Genomic DNA, 24,014 nt, shown 5'->3' with positions numbered 1-24,014 from the left:
TGAATATTTTATTTGTCCATTCTGGAGGCTTATCGTATTGCGTTCACACTGTGTTTACTCCAGAGTTCAAACAGAGCTGGAATCGAGTCTGGCATTCCTTCTGCTCAGTCTGTTTGACAGCTGTGTGTTTGTTTGTGTTTGCGTTTCCCTTTGTGTGAGAGAGAGCGGAAAAAAAAATACGGGTGAAAAGAGAAGTAAAGATCTGGTGTTTTACTTGATGGCCTCACACATATCCAGGCCCATCTTCACGCAGTTCCTGGCGTGGTCAGGCAGCGATTCGGGCAGGCCAGACACACAGTAGTAACAGTCTCCCAGGATCTTGATTCGCATGCACTCATTTTCCTTTAAAAAGCAGAAAGAGAGAAGGAAGCGAATTGCAGCCATTATCAAACTCTTTCATATCCAAATCTGTCCAAAATTATTATCATCTAAAGATGATAATAATTTTGGTCATAATTTTAGTTAATCCTCAACTATTTTATTCCTTCCTTACCTCCATCTAACCCTCATGCACAGAGTCACATCCATCAAGCCCAAAATCATACACCCACACGTAAAGCATATTAGCTCTTATTCCACATGTGGGAAGTGTAACAGCTCATCGTTGGACTGGGTTTATGTAACAGCAGCTTTGTCAGACGGGAGGACAGAGCTGCTGGACACAAAGCAAAGAGAGCCTGACTAAACTGTTGAGACCCACGTAGCTGAGAACCCCCAAGACCGCGAGATACACTCTGACCAGCCCACGCACGCACGCAGGGCGCTCCGGGAAAGCGCGGCAGGAAGGCTGACAGAGGCCGCAGGACCGAGAAAAAATGTATTTCGAGGCCACGTTTCATCTGGTAGACAACACCAGACAGACCTCGTTCTCTCATCTTGGTTACTTTCTAATTAAGCCGTTCTAATTTAGTACATTAATTCAAGCTTCAGATGACATTACCCTGAAAGCACTACATGTGAACCAAGACCAACTGTTTCATGTCTTCCATTATTTCCTCATTAAATTCAAATGAATTTCTGATTAAAATGCCATTTGCTGCTTTGATTTATGGAGGCTCTTACTGCATGATGCATATGACTGTGTCTATTTTAATCATACAGAGTGGGTATACGTACAGTAAATTCAGTTGAGAGTGTCTTTTCGGTTTACCTTCGCGATCTGGTCAAACTTGCCGAAGAGTTCGTTCAGCATGTGCACGAGCTCGCCTGGGGAGCAGTCACTGGCCAGCCTGGTGAAGCCCACGATGTCTGCGTAGAGAATGCTGTAAAAACAAAGATAAAGAACACTGTTAAAAGGAAAACCATTGTGTAATGTAGTGCAGTGCAAAAGTCCTTCTTTATATTTTGCTTCCATGTACTTTTAAAGTGGTCTCGAGCAGCAGTTTTCCAGACTTTTTGAAGCAATTTCAAAGTTTTTCTTCAGTCATTTGTTGCTCTTTCACTCATTTTCAGTCCAGTCCTTTTACTGACAAAGGATCAATTTTAAATGATATCTTTAAGTACTTTGTTATCAGCAGCAAGATGCAAAAATGCCAACACCAAACTTTTTGTCAGGACCTGGGTCTGTGGGACCCCAAGGTTTGAGCAGTCAGTGGACTTGTTTACTTGTTGTTGATGTGTGTGTATATTATGCTGCTGTCCCTGTTTCCCTGCTTGCGGGCGTGTGTGTGTGTGGCTGTACCTGGCAGGGACACCCACCTTCAGGTCTGGTGGGTGTGTCCCTGCCAGGTAGCTGGCCACACCTGAGGAAATGATCACACACCTGCAGCTGATCAAGCCTCGTCGGAGGAGCTACTTAGGAGTGTGGTGGAGCTTTCTCAGTGAGAGTAAGCCTGCTGCAGTTTGAGAGTGTCTAACGTCTGCCTCTGTCATTTCCCAGGAGGAGCGTGGAAATGAGAGGGCAACAAGCATGGGGTGCGTGGACACTTGGAAGCGAGGACACAGAGAAAACACGGCACCGGAGTCTGGGGCGCGCAGGGATTTATTTGTGTGTGATTATTTACTGCACTGTAAATAAATGCACTGCTGTCATTGTAGAGTCCTGCATTTTGGGTCCTCCTTCCCCGCCTCCCCACGGTCTGCCATACAGACCGTGACAATTTTATTCATTGATAAGAGTTAAGAACACAGAAAACCACCATTAGATTTTGAGCTACTACTAAATACCACCTAGGAAGTATCTGAATGGTTTAATTTTTCACAATGACAATCATCCCAAACACTCCCAGTGCAGTAAAAGCATATCTGGATTGGAAAACAATAAGTCATGGATTGGCCTCCCCAAAACCCAGAACTCAACATTATTGAAGCAGTGTCGGATCATCGTGACAAAGAGTAGATCAAAAGGCAGTCCACATCCAAAGAAGAGCTGTTAATGTCCTTCAAGAAGCCTGGAGTACTACTCCTAAGGACTCCTTAAAGAAATTACATGAAAGCTTTCCTTTGGAGTTCAGGCTGTGTTGAAGAAGGAAAGCCATTAGAACTGTTCAAATTTTGTTTTTACCTTATATACTTAAGCAATTTGGGATCATGTCGACAGCAAACATCCAAAGAAGAGCTTTGAATGTCCTTTAGGAAGCCTGGAGAATTATGCTTGAAGACTACTTGAAATGATGAGAAAACTGTCTAACAGAGTTCAGACTGTTATGAAGAAAAAGGTGGCCATACCAAATATTGACTTGTATATACTGAATTGTGCCAACTGTGTTTTTCTGTGCTGTCTGGGAGCATTTTTAATGGAATTATCTGACAAATAATGAAGCTTCTGTGGGCCAAGAAATCCAAGAAGTTGTGTTTCAGTTTTGTTGGATGAAATTCAAGGATTTTATTAATCTATCGCTAAGCCAGCAGGTATCTGTGAGTGTGCACGGCGTCTGTAAAGTTTAGAGATAAAGATGAGCTTATAACTTTAGCGCTCCACCATCTGGTTCAAATATAGCTTCAAAAAATTAGCACTGCAGTTGGCAATATACCGCCACTGAGGCTTTACAGTGGAAACTAGGATACCCAGGCAATAATATGATTTACATATTAGCAGCGAGTAACGTTGGTAAGTTGATACAAAACGCTGGAGAACTCGTGGGATTAGAGTCCAGAGTTCACAAACCAATAAGTGACGTAACGGTTGCTGCATCAGCCTTTATGTAACTCTATAATGACAACAGCTCTCTAACACCTGTGCTGCTGATTCAACTTTTGGAGGCTGTAGTTTCTCATCATTGTAACTCTTATATAGCAGCATAAACTGCATGTTCTATACTTATATACAATTTTTAATGGTTAAAATGTATTTTTTTAAAAATAGGAAAGGTGTGTGCACTTTAAAGCAACCATATTCACACGTTACATTTCCAGCTATCTATCTCGCGATGTGCCAGCGTTTAGTGTGTGACCATCTCCCGAAAGAGAAAGAATGGTATGATCTTCAGCCAAGCCTATTACTGCAGCTGGAGAACTGATAATGGGGTAGTACCTGTTTGGCTCTCTGCTAGCTGATTCATTTAAGAGGATCCCAGCAAAACTGCATTTCCACCTGCACCTGTTCTTTGTTCTGGAAAGATTTCCCTTGTCTCGGCCATCACTGTGAGCTGGACCATGTGAGATTTTGTTATTATTGGAGAGATAATAGGCAGATCAACATGAGACACACACATTCATCCACACACACACACACACCTGAGGCCTGCTTAAATGAGGCACGGTGCTATTTCTCCTGTGAAGCTCCATGATGAGGGTAAAAACAGATTTTTAGAGGGCATTTGGTGAAGAGGCTCTCATAGTAAGCCTGGGTTTGTGTACTCTGTTACTATGAACCCCCTCAGTACAGAGGAGGATGTCATCGGGAAACAAGGACAGAGGCTCCTGCTCATTTCGCAAAGTGACCTCAGAGGACAATAGAGGTGGATTAACTCTGAGGTGAATTCAGTCATGAAAGGAAAGAAGAAAATGGGATGTAAAGAGGATGGCCCAAAAAGAGTGGTTTGAGGAAAAGAAATGAAATTACAGGACATGACAGAAGATGTGAAGATTGCAGTAATATACAGTAGGAGAGATCCACCTATAAGAGCTGGTGGAGGGTGGAGGACAAAGGTGGGTGAAGTGTGAGCAGGAGGACAGGATAGCATACGAGCAATCAGGAGCTAAGATGAGAGCAGAAAGTAATCATCTTTATCATGTGGAGGTACAGAGAAAGGAGAGGGACACTTACCTGACATTGGTGTGCCGCTGCACGTAGAGGTTGTGGAAGTTGTTGGTGCTCTCAGTTCGACCGAAATTCGGTCCCTGAAGCCTCTGGATGATCTCAGCTTTCATCACTCTGGCTATGTGAGCAGGCAGTAGGGATAACAGCAAGCGCTCCTACAGGGAGGGAGATGTGGAGGGAGGAATGCAAGGCAGGCAAGGCAGGCGGTTAACGTAGTTTAAATGTTAACAGTGAATAACAATGGCAGGTTGATAAAGAGACTTTGTCTTTCTGATATACTATGATATGGAAATAATCGGTTTTGTTTCCACCAATCAAACAGAAAGGCTCCACGAGTACAAAAATCTTAATTCCCATTCAAACTGGTTTAAATAATTTGCTCCCTGAAACTGAAAGCTGAGCTCCTTTTCTAGGAGACCTAAAGGATCACATGTAGTGTCTGACAAGGAGTAGTGCATAATTAAGTCTGTTCTACTCTATTCTCTTCTGTTGTCATCCACAGCTAATATTTAACCTATTTTTACATCCCTTAATATGGCTCATTGGGGCTAATTTTTCAAGCACTGAGCACAGGAAGCCAAAGTCAAGCACTGAAAATCTCTCGAGGCACATTTTCAAATATGCAGTGTGTCATGGGAAACCAGGTTCTGCACATTTTTAGGCTGCCGGTTAAATGAGTGATTGAATGGAACATTAAGGTAAATGCACTTGGTAACCTCCAGTGGTGTCAAAATTAATGTGGAAGTGCAAAAATTGCAGTTCAGTCAGCGGTACTATAGATAATAACAGTAATTTATATTTGGAGTTGTGGCGCTGCTTGGGCGCTAACAGCCACTGCTGAAAAGATCGGCAGAGAAGTTATCAGTGACAACAGAGCTGACACTAATTCAGAAAGAGCAAGAAAGCATAAGATGCGGTCCAGGTGGGTTGCAAAGTGGCTTGCAGACAAAAGCATTTTTTTAAGCCGCTTTCAGCCACTCCCTTATTTACATGGGGTCCTCGAAGCAGGTAGCTCTGCATGTTTGATTTGGTAGATTTTTGTAGGAGAAACCCTACCTGCCATAATCCCAAAGGCATTTGTGTTTTCTCTTGAGACTGAACCAGGCATATGAGTTTTGGCTGTCAGCTTTTTTGTCAGCATTGAATCAGGAGATTTGCTGGGATTGCAGCTGAGGTGAGCTTGACGTTGTTGACTATGTGAGCTTCCACCATTAAAAAATAGTTAAATAGCCCCACTGGGAATTTTTTTTATAACCACCCATTCAAATTGTATTACCCATTTAACATCCACCAAATCACCTGTCTACTCCATTAGGATCCATCTGTTTTTATCAAATTTTTGGGTTGTTGTGCATAACTAAATGGAAATGCTAATGAAAGAAGAGCTGCATAGCAAAATGCACTGTTGAAACTTTAGTTTCTGAAAAATGTGATTCTTTAGCATAAGGTACCAAATGGTAGTCCTATCCCTAATGGGTGACAGGTATATGTTGTTCTATTATTGTAACAGCTAGCTATCTGCTAAACATCACCTCAAGCCAGTTTTTAGTCAGTGAACTGGATCCCTGAGTGTGTTTTGGGGTGACAACTGATGACTTGCTGAGAGGTTTATTATTGTATTAACAGTCCAAACAAAAAATGAGCTCAAGTTTTATATTATTTTATTTCAGTATGTATATGTAGGCACTTAGGCGCTACTTGCATCTGTATGATGCGCCAGTTGTCACAATGAGGATTGATGAGGACCGAAATGCATGTTAGCTAGCTGATCACAAGTCAAATATGAACCAAGTCCAAAGGGAGGTGGAAACAATCAGAGAATTGATGGGAGACAGACATGAAGTAAAACTACAATAGGTAACCTACAAAGTTGTACAGCAAGTTCATGAAATGCAAAATAAAAAATGCAGCGAGAAGGTCCGTGCTAAACATGAAAGCAGACAAGGGAACAGGCAAAAGATAAAGATGAGACAGAGGACGGAACAGACGGGGAAACACATAGGGAACTAAAACGACTACAAAGAATGAAAATAAGTGAATGACCCAAACTGTGAAACTGAATCATGTACATCCATTTTTTATATACAGTCATAATGAAAATGTAGATGCCATATAGATGTACCTTTGCAGTGATGTAAAATTTATTTGACCTATTATAGTCCCTAGTCCAAATCATTGATTTCTTTCTCATTTTGTAGGTTTTTCTACATTTCCCAAAAAGCATCTTAAGCATCTGATGAACACTGCTGTGCAGCTGCATTTGCTGGAATATCTCAGAAACTGAAATGCCTCGTGGCTGAAGTCAACAAAAGCACACAGGTGGCTGTTGGCAGTGATCTGGGTCTGTTTATCACATTTTGCTTCCGAGGATTCATCTCTTGTCTGATTTTTGAAGGCTACATTATTGTTGCACAAATACGACTATACAAACGACTCTGACAGCTGCTGGTGATTTTTTAGAAAGTTTACCTACGCTTTGGAAAAGTCATGTCATTATACAGTGAGGAGAAAAATGCAGAACCAGAGATGTAAGATCCATCACCCTTCGCTGTTGTGTAACCAGAAGTTTTTGCTTTAATTTAGCACCATACACACTTGCATAGAGGGTGATTTTGGCGTGCATGTGCAAGCGTGTGGGCATGTGTGTGGGTGTGTGTGCATGTTAGAGAGAGTGAATAGCTGCCTGAGGGGGTGTGACTCATAAATGCAGCTCACAGCAGAGAGGGTCATTACATTGTTCACACACCACGGGCTCATTTCCTAAAACACAGCAGCAAATTAAGTCGAGAGAGGGACCAGGGGCTCTAAAAATAGAAACCAATAGCAACACTTGCTCTTATTTACTTATTCAGCGCCGGAGCAATATGAACACTCCACTGTGAGCATGCACAATAGGTATAATAGCCTGGGGAGATGTAGTGTTATTAATCATGTGTTTGATTAATCAACTAAAGTTGTGTGTTCAGTCGCTGAATGAGATTTGTTTTATGCAGTGGCATTTGTGTGCGTCCTCACACAGTGATGCAGATACTGGTGCTGAGGAACAGATGCCAGCTTAGTTATAAAACATAGATCAACAGATAGACTCTGCTGACCTATGTTCACAAATAAAACATGTAAATAACTTAACAAGAAATAACAAGAAATGGTAACTACACCTAAATTCAGCGTTTTTACAAAAAAGATTCCTGTAGTAAGTAAGCAACTTTTTACAAACTTAGCAAGTTAAAAAATGATTTAAAAACTCATAGTCAATGCCAAGTGCGTACACTGCAGGTTATTAGTGTGCACGTTCATATGTCATTTCCCTGGTTGGAAAGAATGGCTAATGTCAGGGCAAAGACGCTAATGTCAAGCAAATGTCACCGCATAATGCCACTTAGACATGACGGACTTACCAACTCCTCATCCCTGACAAAACTAAGAAGTGAAATATTTTGGCAATTAAAACAGAGGCGGTTTGAATTTAATGTGGGCACTCATATTAAGAGACAGATAGCAATAACGAGGCTTAGGACAAGGCAGAGGCCAGCAAGGCCTTGAGCTAATTATAAAAATCAGCATGCAAATAGGATGCTTGCCTTTGCCACTTAGCAGTAAACACTAAGTATAGTCAAGGCTAAATAGAAATATTACATCTGTGTGTTTGTAAAGGTAATACATTTTGATTGATTACGGTGCTTGGTAGAGATCACGCAAGACATCAAATCCTGGATTAGAATCCATCTAACCCAGGACCATCTTTAGGGTTTACAGAGATATATTCACTCAAATATCCAATCATTACAACCAAGGTATGCAGAAAAACCATCTCTGCACCAACAACATTTTGAACTTTGCAGCAGATCATTTACAGCAGCAAAAGACACTCTGTGAGCTAAGAACAGGAATCTGAGACCATAATTCGCACTAGCTTGCCTAAATTGGACATTATAAGATTGGAAAACGGTTGCCTGATTTGATGAGTCTCAAGAATTCATCAGAATTTGGTATAAACAGCATGAAAGCATGGATCCATCCTGCTTTGTATCGGCGGTTCAGGCTGGAGATGGTGATGTAATGGTGTGAGAGGATATTTTCTTGGCACAGTTTGGGCCCATTAGTAGTTGAGTATCATTTAAATGGACATAATGGGAGTGACATTTCGGACTATATCACAAATCTCAAACTGTTTTTTGAACAAAACAGTGAGTTAACTGTACTCAAATGGCTTCTGCAGTCACCAGATCTCAGTCCAGTAGAGCACCGGTGGGATGTGGTGGAATTCGAGATTCAGATGATTGATTGACAAAATCTGCAGCAATTGTGTGATGTTTTCATGTCAACATGGACCAAAATCTCTGAGCAATGTTTCCAGCACCTTGTTGAATCCATGCCATGAAGAATTAAAGCGGGTCTGAAGGAAAAAGGGAGACCAACTCAGTCCTAGCAAGGTGTAACTAATGAAGATTAGTTGGGTACCATTAGTTGATGTCAGTGGGTGAGTGTAACTAATCTCAGGACACCTGAAAGAGATCCCTGAATCAGATATGTGGTCAATGGATTGATATGTTTACTAATGAGTGGATGAATGGAGCAAGAAAAGAAGTCAAAGATAATGACTCTCTACCAAATTCACTGCAATCTATCCAATTAGCGTAGCTATTTTTGAATGTATTTAATACTTTTTTTAGTGCCAAAATTTGACAGGCCTGTTTTGTAACTTCAAAATGGGAACTTCTCCAACTCTTAACAGCTTGTGGAGTAATTTCTAAGGGAACCGTGGATGGATGGATTCTAGGCAAAAATACATAGGATATGACGCTTGTCATGCACAAAGTTTCAACACAAACTCTGCTTGAGAACCAAAAGCTGTTGTAGTTTCAGATAGTATTTTGTTAGCGATGGAACAAAATGATGGAAAGTGGCTGGAACGTTGGGAAGGAATCAAGCTAGTTAGCAAGTTAGCCCCATAGCTGCTATTTTGGTAGCTAATGAATTGTCCGAGTTAGCAACAAAACTAAAGCTGACAAACATTAGCCAGCCCCCAGTACACATAATGTTTGAGCCCCAGAGTAGAGTTAGCATGACTGTTGGATTTGCAGACAGTCAAACTAGTGGACAGAAGAAGCAAAAGCAGGATAATAACCAAGAAGTAACTTCAAGAACTAAAGTATGGCTCTCAAAGTGTGTACCTGTTGGTGCTTTTCAAACTCCAGCTTGATGGGAGACTTGATGCAGTTGCAGGTGTCCTGATAGGTCTGTTTGAGTGCCAGGTCCATCAGATGCTTGTGATATGCCCCAGCCAAGTTTCCACAGGTGAAGATTATCACATTGGCTAAGATCTGCCACACACAGGCACACAAACATGGAAGAAATAAGCAATTAAGAGCTGACCTATATTGCAAATATGATTGTGCCAGTCATTTTTCCACTATACGACCTTTCCACTTAAGCCTCTGTTATTACCTTGTAAAACCAGGCGAGAACACACACTTTTGCAGTGCTTTCCACCACCGTGTCAACCACAAGCTCTTTACAGTGTGGACCTGCATATGAATAAGTTGTCCTTGGTGCCGTATCCAAGATCATGCTTTGCCTTTGAACACTGGTTTATTGGTAGAGTACTTTTCCACTCTGCATGTGTGAGTGTGTGAGAGCGAAGAAAGCTATTGAAGGCTGTTGTGATTACAGTGTTTTTACTCTGATGGTTGATTGGAGTGTGTGTGTGTTTGTGTGTGCGTGTGTGCCAGCAGCAGCAGAAATGGATCTGATGCCAAATCAATTCTAGTTCACTTCATGTTTCTGCACGCTTATTGACGTTTATGGATAATATTTTTCTCTTATCGGTCTGCGGCGAGACTCTCTTTGTTTTACTGTATCAACAGTCCATTCAGTTAGAGCCAGTTTTGAAGGGCTGTTCCCTGAGTGCGGTAAAAGGCCCTTCACATTACTCTGGAGGCCCTGCTGAATGTGCTCGATTATACAGGATAGGTTCATTGTTTTACAACCCAGACGCTGCACCTCATCATTTTTAATCATGCTTGGAAAAACATTAGAGAACAAGTTTTCATGCTGCAGCTAATATGGAGAAGAAATTACATATGCAGCACAAGCAGGAAGTCATGGAAAATATATCGGCAGATTCCAACAGCGTGGCTGTGTGTTCAGGTTTACCTGCCAGACTAAAGGATCCTCCAGGTCTGTGTCGCGGGTGGTCAGACAGACACTGAGAGTGATAGTGTGTGAGAAGCAGGTGATTCCACTGGCGATAATGGCCCCTCTCATGGAGAAGGGAAGCATGGTGTAGACAACAAACACGATAAAGAGGAAGAAGGAGACCTGGAAACGGGAAAGCAAGAGCAGGTGAAGGTGCAAATTTTTCTAAATTAAACCACACGCATTAATACAAACAGCTTTGACAAGAAGTTCCCAAATGTAGAAATATGCTTGCAGCTGAATCCCAGCAGAGATCTCTGCTGTACGTGTTCCCACTTTGTCTGCTGTTTGCCTAAATACAGAACACAGCTGAGTGGGCTGCCAGTGCTTCTTTGCTAAGAGATCCAACGATAAACTGCTGATCCTGTGATAAATCATTAGAGATGAGTGGGCTGCTCACTTAGTTTTCACAAAAATCCTCTGCTAAATTGTCCAGAAAACAAGAATACAACAAATCAGAGCATCAAGTTATTAAATGACTGCTCAAATATGTCTTTACATGTGGGAATAACATATTGTAACAATTACACGAGGAGTTTGTTGCTTGATTTCTGTGATCAGTTGTACCTCTTTTTTTGATTTCCATGAGACATTTTTACTCCGATTGCTTATCAGCTCCTGCTGTGGATGTGCGCATGCATGTTTCTGTGTGCTGTGCGTGCGCATCAGCATATTTTTCACTGATACCTCATGCCTTAACCTCCCACTTCGTCTCTGTGCACTTCCCCTGCTCTCACTCCACCTCTTCCTGTTATGGTGGCTGTGGTGGCAACCAGCGTGATGAGGTCACAGCTTCAACTAGGACACCAGATCAACTTTGACCTTCCTGCCTGTCTGTTTATTTCCTGTGCCTATCAGGTTCAGAAAGTCAGACTGCAAACAGTACTTCACTACAGGTGACAGCTCTGAGTGGATGGTTTCTCCTGAAAAGAAACCGATAATTCCTAGACCTCGATTTGTGTCTTACCTTATTATGCATGTAAACTTTAAGCTTTAAATACACTATGGCCTGCATTTCTCAGTTATTTCAGGGTTTATATGGATGCTTGGAAATCCTTTGAGTCCTTGGGTTTTGGATAAAGTGTTTGAAACTGCTAGAAATTTATTAGCTTTTTTAATAAGACTAAATGAAAAGCTTGCTTTTGGGAAAACATTTCTCTTTGAGCCTCACTTAACACACAGTCTGTAAATGTGTGGTTAAAGTATGAGCGGTGCTCTCTAATGATAGTGATGTGCGATACCACTGATTTCCTTTCCGATCCGATACCAAGTAATATCCAGGGTGATATCGACGATACTGATCCGATACCGATACTCTGTACAAAAACTTATTTTATTTATTGTATCTCAAATTATAGCGTCATAATGATTACAGGACATCAGATTACTTGTTCTTATCACTTAATAACGCAGGATTCATCATATAGAAATAAAAAAAAAAACTGAAGTTGTGTGCTATTTGAACAGCTTGCCTGCCTGCAGCACTAAAGTACTCCGTGGGAGACGTCTGTCTCGCCCTAGCAGCACCTGTCCCTCTCCTCCACTTCAGTTCGCCTGAACATACGCTCGTCATGTTCTGTGATGTGATTTACTCTGAGGTGTTTGACAAGGTTAGTGATGTTGCCACAACCATACATGCCAACCCTGCTGATTTTTCCGGGAGAATCACGAATTTCAGTGCCCCTCCCGGAAATCTCCCGGAGCCACCATTGTCCCGAATTTCTCCCAATTTTCCACCCGGACAACAAAATTGAAAAACCATATCGCAGAATTCATAGCGCGGCCAGCCAATTCCAGTTTCCAACAATGGCGGCAGCGTCTTAGTTTTAATATTACTCCTATTTCTCTTTCTGGGTCGCAAAAAAACCTTTTAACATATTTTCAGGTGAGAATGTAGCTGTGTAAACTTCAAATATCTGAGCCGACCGACACATCGTTTTCAAACCCCCGCGGTCTTTCACTACTCGGGTTAAACATGATATATAAGTCACTTTGATAACTTAAAAATGTTATTGTTTGACTTTTTCAGTGGTTTATTTGTTCGTGAGTAAATCGGTTTGGCTGAGATTAAAGTTTACATTAAATTAAATGTAACTTTATTAATCCCTCGGGAGGGTTCCTCCAGGGTTTTCACACAGCTGAATAAACATCAAACAGAAAATGATCAAACAGAAGAGTTTACGTCAGCGCCCGGTTATATTTTAGATAGCAAGGAGAAGACGGCAGTTTCACTCCACTGAGGGAGCTCGTGACGTGCTACCCGGCTTTCTTTAGACCGCGAAGGCCGGGTCCTCAGGTAGAAGCAGCCTCTGAATTTGGACACCCCCGCTGTTTCTGAGCCGGCCAATAATAACAGTGACATTTAACGTATTTTACCCGATAAATAAACCCTGTAAAATGTATCTATCACCCCCCCAACAGCCCTTTTGAATGTCTCCCTAATTCTGAGGTCTCAAGGTTGGCAAGTATGGCTACAAGACCTCACTTTTTTGCCACATGTATCGCAAACCACATCTCAGCTGTTTGTGGAGGTAAAATACGTTCACACATGACTCCAGTTACGCTCAGCCATTGTTGTGAGTGCGCACGCCAGGGGGCTGCAAGACATTTATACAGCCGTATTTCGCACATGACTATGAAAGGCGGAAGAGGAAGTAGTTCCTTTGAAAGTAGACAATCCGAATGTTATAGTTTCTTTCCACTGCGTTCATTTTAATGATAAACTACAAATTTACCCTAAATTACTAAAATATCGATATTTTAATGTGAGAATCGATTCTAGAACATAAATGATTGGTATCGGAGGAATCGATATTTCAGGATCGATCCGCACATCACTACTAATGGAACAGTGGGTGGGACAGGACAGCATGCCAGGAGGTTGCTGTTTTAAGAAACATTGGCTTTAAAAATATAAATCAGGGTTCAAATGAGGACCAAATCCTCAGTGATGCTTCAGTAACTGATGGAGTCATTTACAGTGGGGCAAAAAAGTATTTAGTCAGCCACCGATTGTGCAAGTTCCCCCACTTAAAATGATGACAGAGGTCAGTAATTTGCACCAGAGATACACTTCAACTGTGAGAGACAGAATGTGAAAAAAAAATCCATGAATTCACATGGTAGGATTTGTAAAGAATTTATTCGTAAATTAGGGTGGAAAATAAGTATTTGGTCACCTCAAACAAGGAAAATCTCTGGCTCTCACAGACCTGTAACGTCTTCTGTAAGAAGCTTTTCTGTCCCCCACTCGTTACCTGTATGAATGGCACCTGTTTGAACTCATCATCTGTATAAAAGACACCTGTCCACAGCCTCAAACAGTCAGACTCCAAACTCCGCCATGGCCAAGACCAAAGAGCTTTCGAAGGACACCAGGAAAAGTATTGTAGACCTGCACCAGACTGGGAAGAGTGAATCTACAATAGGCAAGCAGCTTGGTGTGAAAAAATCAACTGTGGGAGCAATCATCAGAAAATGGAAGACATACAAGACCACTGATAATCTCCCTCGATCTGGGGCTCCACGCAAGATCTCATCCCGTGGAGTCAAAATGATCATGAGAACGGTGAGCAAAGATCCCAGAACCACACGGGGGGACCTGGTGAATGACCTGCAGAGAGCTGGGACCAAAGTAACAAAGGTCACCATCAGTAACACACTACAACGGCAGGGAATCAAATCCCGCAGTGCCAGACGTGTTCCGCTGCTGAAGCCAGTGCATGTCCAGGCCCGTCTGAAGTTTGCCAGAGAGCACATGGATGATACAGCAGAGGATTGGGAGAATGTCATGTGGTCAGATGAAACCAAAGTAGAACTTTTTGGTATAAACTCAACTCGTCGTGTTTGGAGGAAGAAGAATACTGAGTTGCATCCCAAGAACACCATACCTACTGTGAAGCATGGGGGTGGAAACATCATGCTATGGGGCTGTTTTTCTGCCAAGGGGACAGGACGACTGATCCGTGTTAAGGACAGAATGAATGGGGCCATGTATCGTGAGATTTTGAGCCAAAACCTCCTTCCATCAGTGAGAACTTTGAAGATGAAACGAGGCTGGGTCTTCCAACATGACAATGATCCAAAACACACCGCCCGGGCAACAAAGGAGTGGCTCCGTAAGATGCATTTGAAAGTCCTGGAGTGGCCTAGCCAGTCTCCAGACCTCAACCCCATAGAAAATCTGTGGCGGGAGTTGAAAGTCCGTGTTGCTCGGCGACAGCCCCAAAACATCACTGCTCTCGAGAAGATCTGCATGGAGGAATGGGCCAAAATACCAGCTACTGTGTGTGCAAACCTGGTAAAGACCTATAGTAAACGTTTGACCTCTGTTATTGCCAACAAAGGTTATGTTACAAAGTACTGAGTTGTATTTTTGTTATTGACCAAATACTTATTTTCCACCCTGATTTACGAATAAATTCTTTACAAATCCTACCATGTGAATTCATGGATTTTTTTTTCACATTCTGTCTCTCACAGTTGAAGTGTACCTCTGGTGCAAATTACTGACCTCTGTCATCATTTTAAGTGGGGGAACTTGCACAATCGGTGGCTGACTAAATACTTTTTTGCCCCACTGTAAATGGTGAGCAACTGTTGGAAATTTTCAAGTAGGCTAAAATTACACGTCTCATTTGTTTAAGCTAGCTAAGCTAATAGCCAATTTTGAAACTGTGCTAGTATGAGGCCTGTCAGTCACTTACAGCACTTTCACTCATATATACCATCATATGCACACTACCTGTACGTGTTTGCTTGGAGTGTGATGGTTTGAAAATGGAAAATGTCCACTTTTTCTATATACCACTTATGCTAGTTAGCCATGTAGAGCTGTCAGTGGCTAAAGCGCGCTAATCTGGTGAAAGCTACAGCGCTTCAAGATTGTTCAGGTAATTAATGAAACTGGAAAAGCATCAAAATAATAGAGTTTATCTTTTTTATGATCCAGTAATAATGGACTGATCATTATAGTTGAGAAAGTCTTTCTTGAGTCGCCCGGGCTGAAGAAAAATATGGACTTGTTTTAGTAGACCCTGTGTCATAAAAAACAACACACACCCACACAGTATTTCACTGTCAAAACTTGTAGATAATGTATATATTTTTTTTAACTGAATTCACTTAACTTACTTTAAATTTTTATATACAAATTTCAGCCGGCACAGTGCATTTCAGAATTTAATGAAGCATAACATACAACCATTTTAGCAGTCAGATTTGAAGAGTTGGTTGAAACAGCATGAAACCTCACATGAAACTGAATTATTAAACATCCATCACAATAAAAACAGCTAAATCCGTTTAGACTTCCTCTTCCAAGCACCTGATGTCCATGGAAATAGATTTCTGAGCCAAGGTGATAAGGCAACTTTTCAGAGGATTAGCAAAACTCTAATTAAATTTTGAATTAATGTTTAGCTACTGAGTAATTTTTTCTTGATTGGAGGTCTAAAATATGTTTAATCGGTACATACCCTCCAATGCTAGATGCTAAAATTGGGTTCAAATTGCTTAAAAAGTCAAAGTAAAATAGATTTCTAGATAAAAACTAAATAGTCCAAAAACAGTAAATGGGCTGGTTCTTATGTCATCTATGTCATAAAAGGAGCTTTTTACAACATATCTCCTCATAACAAGAGGAGTGTTCTTGTTTGGCAACGTCATTCTTAATATCTTTTCAAGGTCTTTTTGTTGGGTGGGTCCCAAACTTCCTGTCTATGAAGTTCTCACTGGAAGTGTAAATTAACTTTGTTCTGCTTTCCTGCAGTGAAGTCAACAATTGATTGAAATTTACAATCATTTCTAATTTAATTTAGTTGCACTTTGAAAACCCTGGCTTTAGAATTTGTCAGAATTTTTAGCACAGGACATGGCTTTAGTGTGACTATGTATTCTTATGTGTACCACAGATGTCTTGGGCTAAAAAATCCATCTTTAGAGTGACTTTGTGAGAGCTGTAGAAACCCTGCGCTCTGTTCCGCTTGAGAAAAAAAACAGATAGTCAAAATCAACGCTGCGGACATAATTTGCAGCAACGGGTTACAGAGATTTCTTCTCTCGCTAGCATGCAGTGTTTTATCAAGCCAAATCACAGCTAGAACATTGGATATAAGTAATTGTTTGGTTGACCTGAATGCAGCGAGCGCACACACACACACTGAGGTGTTTTTGTGTAGGCTTAGACCTTCTGTTACTAAGGGAACCAACAAAGGGAAGGATGCTGACGTCGGAGCAGATGTAGCGTTTTGAAGGCCTTGTATATTTTTGCCATAACCTCCAACTCCTTACCCTGAACTCTCACCTCAGCATCGGGGAGGGGGGTGACTAAAGGGGTATGTGGTTAGTCGGAGTGTGTGACACTGGGTGTGTTCAGGTGGCTGCGTGGAATTGAGAATGGCAGTCCAATTTCAGGTGTGCCACACAGACAGGCAGGCAGACACCGTCTCCACGGCTTTCTATCCTGAATCCTAATACAGCCTCAAACACTCCGACATGAGTCCTGCAGCCATCACATCACTTCAGCACCTTCCATGACTTTTTCTCCCTCTGCCCTGCTCTGTGTGCTTCAAGCATAAGCAATGCATGCTTACCCGCCTCCTAATGCAAACACAGACAGATGCACAGATGCATGAATACTCCCATTTAAAAAGGTTTTGCTCTCCCCTCCTAAGAAGCAACACCCTGTTTTTTTTGGTTTGTTTGGTTTTTTTGGGCAGGTACGTACTAACACGCACAGGTAAAAGTGACTATATCTTGATTATTTGGCACCAGGTGTGACAGCTATGTTCCATCTGCCTTCTGGAAAGAGCCGTGGCCTTCAGAGAAATTAAATAAAGAGCAGACTAACAGGCTACTGCGGCTAGATAGTGCCACACATGGCTAAAGATATATTTCTGTGTGCGTCTGTGTGTGTGCGTGCGTGCGTCTGTGTTTACAACAAAAGCAGGTGAGCCAGCTCAGAATGGGGTGGTTGAGAGTGGTGGAGGGTGGGAGTGGGAGAGAGGGGGTCCAAAGTGAATGGCTGAAGAGAGAAGCAGCTTCTCCCGGCCTCTGTCTTTGTGGCCTTTCTTTCTCTTTCTGTCAGACCCTTACTGTTATTAGCTCCGTGTGCTCCATCAGACATGCTGTTCTCTCAGTAATCACAATCAATCCAGCCCACCGAGAGCAGGCAGCAGCTCCAACTGTTCTCCTCTCACAGGATTTCTGCTCCCCTGCATCTTTCTTTCTTTCTTTCTTTCTTTCTTTCTTTCTTTCTTTCTTTCTTTCTTTACCCTGTTTGTTATTACCTTTTTTCCTTTTCTCACTCCTTTCCTGCCTTCCTTTTCTCATTTTTTCTTTTCGCTATCCTCCTTTCTTTCCTTGTTTTCCTTTCTTGTTGCTTTCTTTCCTAATGCTTTTATTTCCCACCTTTTTCCTTCTTTTCCATTTTCCTTCATTGATTAAGTGTTTCTTTCCTTACCTAATTCTTTCCTGCTTCCTTGTCTTTCTCCTTTATTTTTTTTATTTCTCTTCCCATTTTTCTCCTTTTTTCTTTCTGCTTTCCTTTTTCTTCTTTTTTCTCCTTCTTTCTTTTCTTAAATATTTCTTTCCCTTTCTTCTGTCCTTCTTTTGTTAACTTATTTATTTCTGTCTTTCTGTTTTTCATTCTGTCATTCTATCTATCTATCTATCTATCTATCTATCTATCTATCTATCTATCTATCTATCTATCTATCTATCTATCTATCTAGATAGATAGATAGATAGATAGATAGATAGATAGATAGATAGAGGAAGAGTCATGGGAGCAAAATAGCATAATTAATAATGCAGAATGATTATGCTCTCACAGGTGGCCGATGTTAAAAATATCCCCAACCCCACCGTGGAATCGAAGAAGTAAAACGAAGGTAAGACGGAGAAAGAGAGGTGGGGAGTGGGTCGTGGGTGGAGGTTAAAAGGATAAAAGGAGGCAGGTGGAGAAACCAAGGAGAGAAAAATGGGATTTGATGAATAGATGGAGACAGGAAATAGGAGTCCTGAAATGGAGAAAGAAGGAGCCTGGCGCTGAAAACTAATGTGTCTGTCTGCTGATCTGCTCACCTCCAGCTCTCATCAGGGCTCATTAACACGTCAAATTAATTCTGCACTCACACACAGCCTCAAACGCACACAGTCACACACACACAGCCATGTATGCATTCAAAAAATACACATTTAAACTAAATGACAGGTGTGTGTGCGGAAGCAAATTCTTTGTCACATGAAATCCTGAGAAGACTCTTGAATGCACGGCTACGTGTCGAAAGGCCAAATTATCAGGTTCGGGTAATCGTAAGCCATTTTCACGCACGTACTGCAGCGCTGAACGTTTCTACGTGTAACAGTGGGAGACGCATGCAAATCTCTGACACAGTTGGCTTGGCATTAAATGGCCTTTAACCTGCCAGCTCCCTACTACAAAGTCTGTGTGATGTCCTGTGGCACTGATTTGCATCAGTGTGGAATCAGTGGAGATAAAAGTCTGCTGCAGCGAGTGGTCATCCTGCGTCCTGTCTCCTGCACGCTATCTTAAGGCAGCAGAGTATCTGGGCTAGAAAGAATGTGTGACCAAACAGCTTAAGTCACATATTTATTAATTGTTTGTTTTTGTAGACTGTAGATAAAAGTCTTGTCAATCACAAGCGCGCCCTGTATTATCCTCCTTTTTCACTCCCATGGAAATCGTATATTAAACAATAAACATCGTGACGCATTCATTATGCTCTGAAACTAGAAGATGACTCATGAAGAGAGAGTGTTTACTGAGAGTATGGATCATGGGAGTCATAAAGCTGTGTTTTTGTTTGTCGCAGACTTTGAGGCCCCCTTAGTCGCCCCCTGCTGGCTATCTGAAAAAAATGTAGCTTTAAGGCTCATTTACATAGGCTTCACCCCAATAATTCTTCACCCTCAATAACATTGAAGCTATCCAATCTTTAAGTGATGACATATGAACCTGGCTTCCGGGTCCAAACTACTCTGTGTTTATTAAGGCTGTTGTGTTTTTAACTTGTTTTAATGCTTTGTTTCTTCTATTCAATCTGAACAAGCCCTTAAAAAAAAGTCAGTGATCACTGTCGGCCTCTCTCAGTTTTTATTACCACTATTCATTTTAAAGCTCAGTTTTTAAAACCTTACGATGTAACGGGAGCCCAGCTCATGCAGCAGTATATTAACGACTAACCTCGTATTGTGGATGGATTATCTCAGTTGTTCTCCTGACTAAAGTTGAGTCCGTTTACAGCATCGTGCCATGCAATTACATTTATCCCTAACCTCTCGGGAGCAATCATGTTAACTTTAATTGAGTGGAAAAAAGTTAGCGTTCATCCTCCATCTTTACTGTGTTTATGTTATGCTAACATAGCTCTGTAGCTAGCCACCACGTAGCACATCATTATATACCAGCTAGTCCAACTTCAGTAACCCTACAAACATCACTTCTGTTTAGGTTTTTGTTTTCATTTATGTTGGAAGTGATAGCAGAGCTGTACGTTTTAATTTTTTCAGAAATCTCTCAGCCAGAGCATAATAAATTATGTTTGGGTGGAAACTAGCTAGCTAACTCCCCGCTAACGTCTAACTCCATTAAATTTAATAAATTGTAATAATCATGGATGCCTGGATGTTAAACTTAATTGTTACACCTGGTAGAGCAGGCACACCGATGATTTTATTAAAGATTAAAGAATTTAGACAGTTTTTAACTTTCAGTGATGCCGTAGTGTTCCTTTGAATTTGGGGCCAGAAGTGAAGTTTGGACCCGAAACGGCTTAAAGACCGGATAAAAATAATAATAAATTGAAATATATATGATCAACTTTACACTGAATCAACTGATTAATCATTAAGGAAAATGTGCTTGGTGTAAACTAATCATGAAAGTACATTTCATTTACATTTTATCAGATTCCATTAGATTTAAAGTTTTTCATGGTACTTATGTGACTAATCTACATGAAAAATCTACATGTAATTAAATGAGCTAAAGTGTGAATTTTGGGCTTAAACCCTCTTTAAGTGTACAAGCTATGTCCATCTTTTATATCCAGTTAGTTTACTTCACAGGAAGGTAGCATCTGATTAAGTCTTTCAGAGTCTGCAGAAAAGCTTTGCTGCTTCCATTTCATATTGAAGTTTTAATCTGAAGTGTGTGAATCCTTCAGCTTTATAAAAGTATGAAAACGTATCTGCCGAATATGACTTCAAGCTGATGCATTTTCTTTGCAGGGCTCAAACACCTGGCTGTGTTATTATCTTTCCTTTCATGATTTTTACCAGTATAATGATTGTTCCACCATTGTTGTGACTGTCAACCAGTGCTGGGTGTAATGCATTACAAAACAACACTTTACTGTAATCACATTGCATTTTTCAGAAATGCAGTAATGTAATGCATTACTGTACTAACTTCAGTAGTCAAGTTACAATTTCAGGCATTATCGTCATCACAAATCACAAAATACAGTCACAATACAAAATAAAGTTGAGCATGATAGGGTCCCCTTCAAGTCACTTTTACAAGATTCTCAATTCCAAATTGGACAGCTGTAAACATTTTAAAGCCATCTGCTGAACTCTTGTTGATCAACCCGAACACTCACACAGAAAATAAAGAAAACGATCTACCTGGTCCCAGGGGCTGAGTCTCCCTCCAGAGAACATGAAGAGGTAACCCATGGTGACCAGACAGGCCCATATTAGCAGTGAGAACAGGCGAAGCATCCGCTTGAAGACAGATTCGATGCAGACGAGGATGAAGATGGACAGGAAGAGGAAGAGCGCAGTGGGCACTGTGATCAAGAACGTCAAGTGGTCTTCTGTATTCTGGAGAGAGACAGAGATGGTTGGAGGTGAGGTGAGTTTGGTGAAATTGAACACATTCATGCTTTGGCCCTGGGTTAACCAATCACCTCTAATTGGCTCTCCCGTGGCATCAGAATGCGACCACTTCTGTCCGTATCTCACCTAACCCCGTTCTCAATGCAGATAAAATGCCAGAGATTTACATGTGCAAAGAGTAGTTCTTTCTCTCTACACCAAACCACATAATGGAACGGCCGAAATTAAACACAGAGAGATAAGGCAGGGTAGGAAACAAAAGTAAGATTAAGGAGGCAAACTCTTGATTGTACTGTGACTCATCTGATATCATCTCCCCACCTGATTCTTAATATAGGATTATATCTGCACATCGGAAAATGATGCTAAGGAGGTACCACTTCCGTTAAAGAGAAGGGGACCTGATGACCAGATCTCGGTGTGTTTGCTTCTTCTATAGGTCAAAACCATGCACTCTGACTAATGTGTAAGCACAATTATGGACGGATTTTGATTTAAGAAAATGTTACTGAATCTAATTTTCAGCTTCTTCCTAATCCCTGATGCTCACCCCATAATACCTACAATGTCTTCTTCACCTCTCTTTAAAACTGTCCATTGCTTTGGATGGTTGACCACAGGACTCATCTGTCTTCGCTATCTCTGCTCTTTGCATTTTCACTTTTCCATCAGCCTCCCTCTCATTCACACTTTCAACTGAGCTTCATTCCTCTTCTCGCCAATGCGTACCTCCACCTCTCCACACTCTCTTCCACCTGGTCCCTATATCTCGGTACAGAGATCATCTGCAAACATTGTCCTGCCTAACCTCAGAAAACAAAAATGGGCTCAGGGTTGATCTGTCTCACATGGGAGGTCTCTGCTGTGGGAACGCACAAAAAAAATATGAGCCACCCAAAAACATACTTGAAAACGGCCAGTACTGAAAAAGGAATAATTCACCTTCGAGGCCGAAACCATTTTGCACCCGTTCTAAATTGGGGCATCCTCTCAATTCATGTCCCTTAACCAGAGCACAGCCTGAAGGCAAAGAAGCACCTACCAGACCACACAGATGAGTTCTGATATTGTTTTAGACACTCATGTCTAAAAGCTTCAACCTTAACTCCAAATTGACAAAATGTTTGCTCATTTTTTTGTTTGCTAGTGATGATGTTAGGTCCTCAAAAGGATGGCGGTACTACACAGCGTGCACGCACAAACAGACGAGCAGACGGCACAGATCGGCAGGCAGACAGTCTGAGCCCAGGGAATGTGCTACAGCATCACTTCCACGCTCACACTATCAAAGTCAGCATTTAGAAGCTGTCACCACACAGACAGAACACTCTCTCGTCCTCATTTGGCATATATGCAGGTCAAGACGTTAAAGGCAACAAAAACTGTCCATCCCGTCAAGTCGTAATTTCTTTTGTTTCTCCCCCACACAGTGGTTCAGCTTTTTTCTCTCATTTAGCTTTGTGCAATTACATGCCTTATTAATATATTGATTCTTCTTTGTAGAAACTTGTGAAATCAAGTGCAAATGAGCTCATATAACTGCCAGATATATACAACTGGTTCAAGAAAAATGGCTTCATATGAGACTCATTAAAGCTTATGCAGCTTTTGCTTATTCTTTATGCAATCTTTACCTTTCTGGTCAAATGTTCTCAGCATGGAGACTCAAAAAACCCCGAATGCAGTTATGGGATTCAAGGTAGATTCATAATCGTCTTATTTATCATTTTTATAATTGTTAACATGAGCAGACTAGAACAAATCCAACAAAAACTGTAATGGAACGAGTCTGCAGGGTTCACCAAACCTACTTGCTGCTTATATTGAGGCTTCTACATACGAGTTCAGGGGAAAAAAGTGCACTTTTTTTTGCAACAATATTCATTATTTGGAGAATAATACGTGATGAACATGATGATGAACTCATGATGTTCATTTTCCTGCTCCATATTTTTTTCCCTTGCACTCTAGAAGGGCCAGCCTGGTGGTCAGCTCTGTCTTCTCACAGCATGAACATCCTGGGTTTGAATCCTGCAGCAAGATAGTGATGTCATGGTCCCAGCACTTTGACCCACTTATACAGAAAATCAAGATACTTCCTGCTTGTTTTTTTCATGTTATATTCTCAGACTTTCTTACTTTTAATCTCCTGTCTCATTCTCAGTGATTAGTTTCACTAGTACCTTGTTTCCTTCAATCATTTCTTGTGTTTCTAATTAGCCTTTAGTGTATTTAAAGCTGCAACTTGCCTTAGTACCTTGTCACGTCTGTCTCCCAGAGTGTTTACCTGTTTGGACCTCTATGGACTTTTGTTTGTTTGTTTGTTTGTTTGTTTTTACTTTGCCTCAAAGGTCTGCTTTTGGGTCCACATTTCCCTCAAACATGACAGAATGATGGACCCAGCCGACGTTGATGTACATTCTGGGGAGCTTAAAGACGAGTTTGTGTGGTGCTGTAAGATTTCCACCTGGATTCTTGGATCCACAAACATTAAAACCCTGTGGGTGGGAGATCAACAAACATCCACAATTCCTTCAGTCTCCCACAAGTTCGGACAGTTTTCCCAATAACTGCAAAGCGGAAAGATGACTGCAGTTGCTCAGATGTAAGTAGTATCTGAGTCTCCTTAACTCCTTAAATCCATCTGCTTCATCCAATTTCCAGTCACTTGTTCCTGCTACCTACCTGGCCAACAACCACAACCAGAGGATGACGAACTAGCCTCCCTTGACCCTCCAGCTGCTACATC

At 41.4% G+C, this 24,014-nt stretch overlaps 1 protein-coding gene across 2 annotated transcripts in view; it reads right to left on the bottom strand.

Annotated features, from left to right (window-relative positions):
• The window catches only part of adcy2b (adenylate cyclase 2b (brain)), a 74,859-nt gene that overhangs the window by 38,554 nt on the left and 12,291 nt on the right, over positions 1–24,014 (bottom strand). For both annotated transcript variants that reach the window (XM_085261418.1, XM_085261419.1), the window contains exons 2-7: positions 21,053–21,250; positions 10,358–10,522; positions 9,376–9,525; positions 4,208–4,356; positions 1,151–1,262; positions 215–342 (exon numbers count right to left, since the gene is read on the bottom strand). In XM_085261418.1, the coding sequence (XP_085117544.1) occupies positions 215–342; positions 1,151–1,262; positions 4,208–4,356; positions 9,376–9,525; positions 10,358–10,522; positions 21,053–21,250 (902 nt within the window). The remainder of the gene's footprint in view (positions 1–214; positions 343–1,150; positions 1,263–4,207; positions 4,357–9,375; positions 9,526–10,357; positions 10,523–21,052; positions 21,251–24,014) is intronic.

The sequence above is a fragment of the Mchenga conophoros genome, linkage group LG22 (assembly GCF_057382185.1).
Source record: "Mchenga conophoros isolate Kocher_MC1m ecotype Shallow Benthic linkage group LG22, M_conophoros_male_GT1.1, whole genome shotgun sequence".
Classification (NCBI taxonomy): Eukaryota; Metazoa; Chordata; class Actinopteri; order Cichliformes; family Cichlidae; genus Mchenga; species Mchenga conophoros.
The sequence above is the reverse complement of the archived record's forward strand: the minus strand, read 5'-3'. Positions and strand labels throughout refer to the sequence as shown.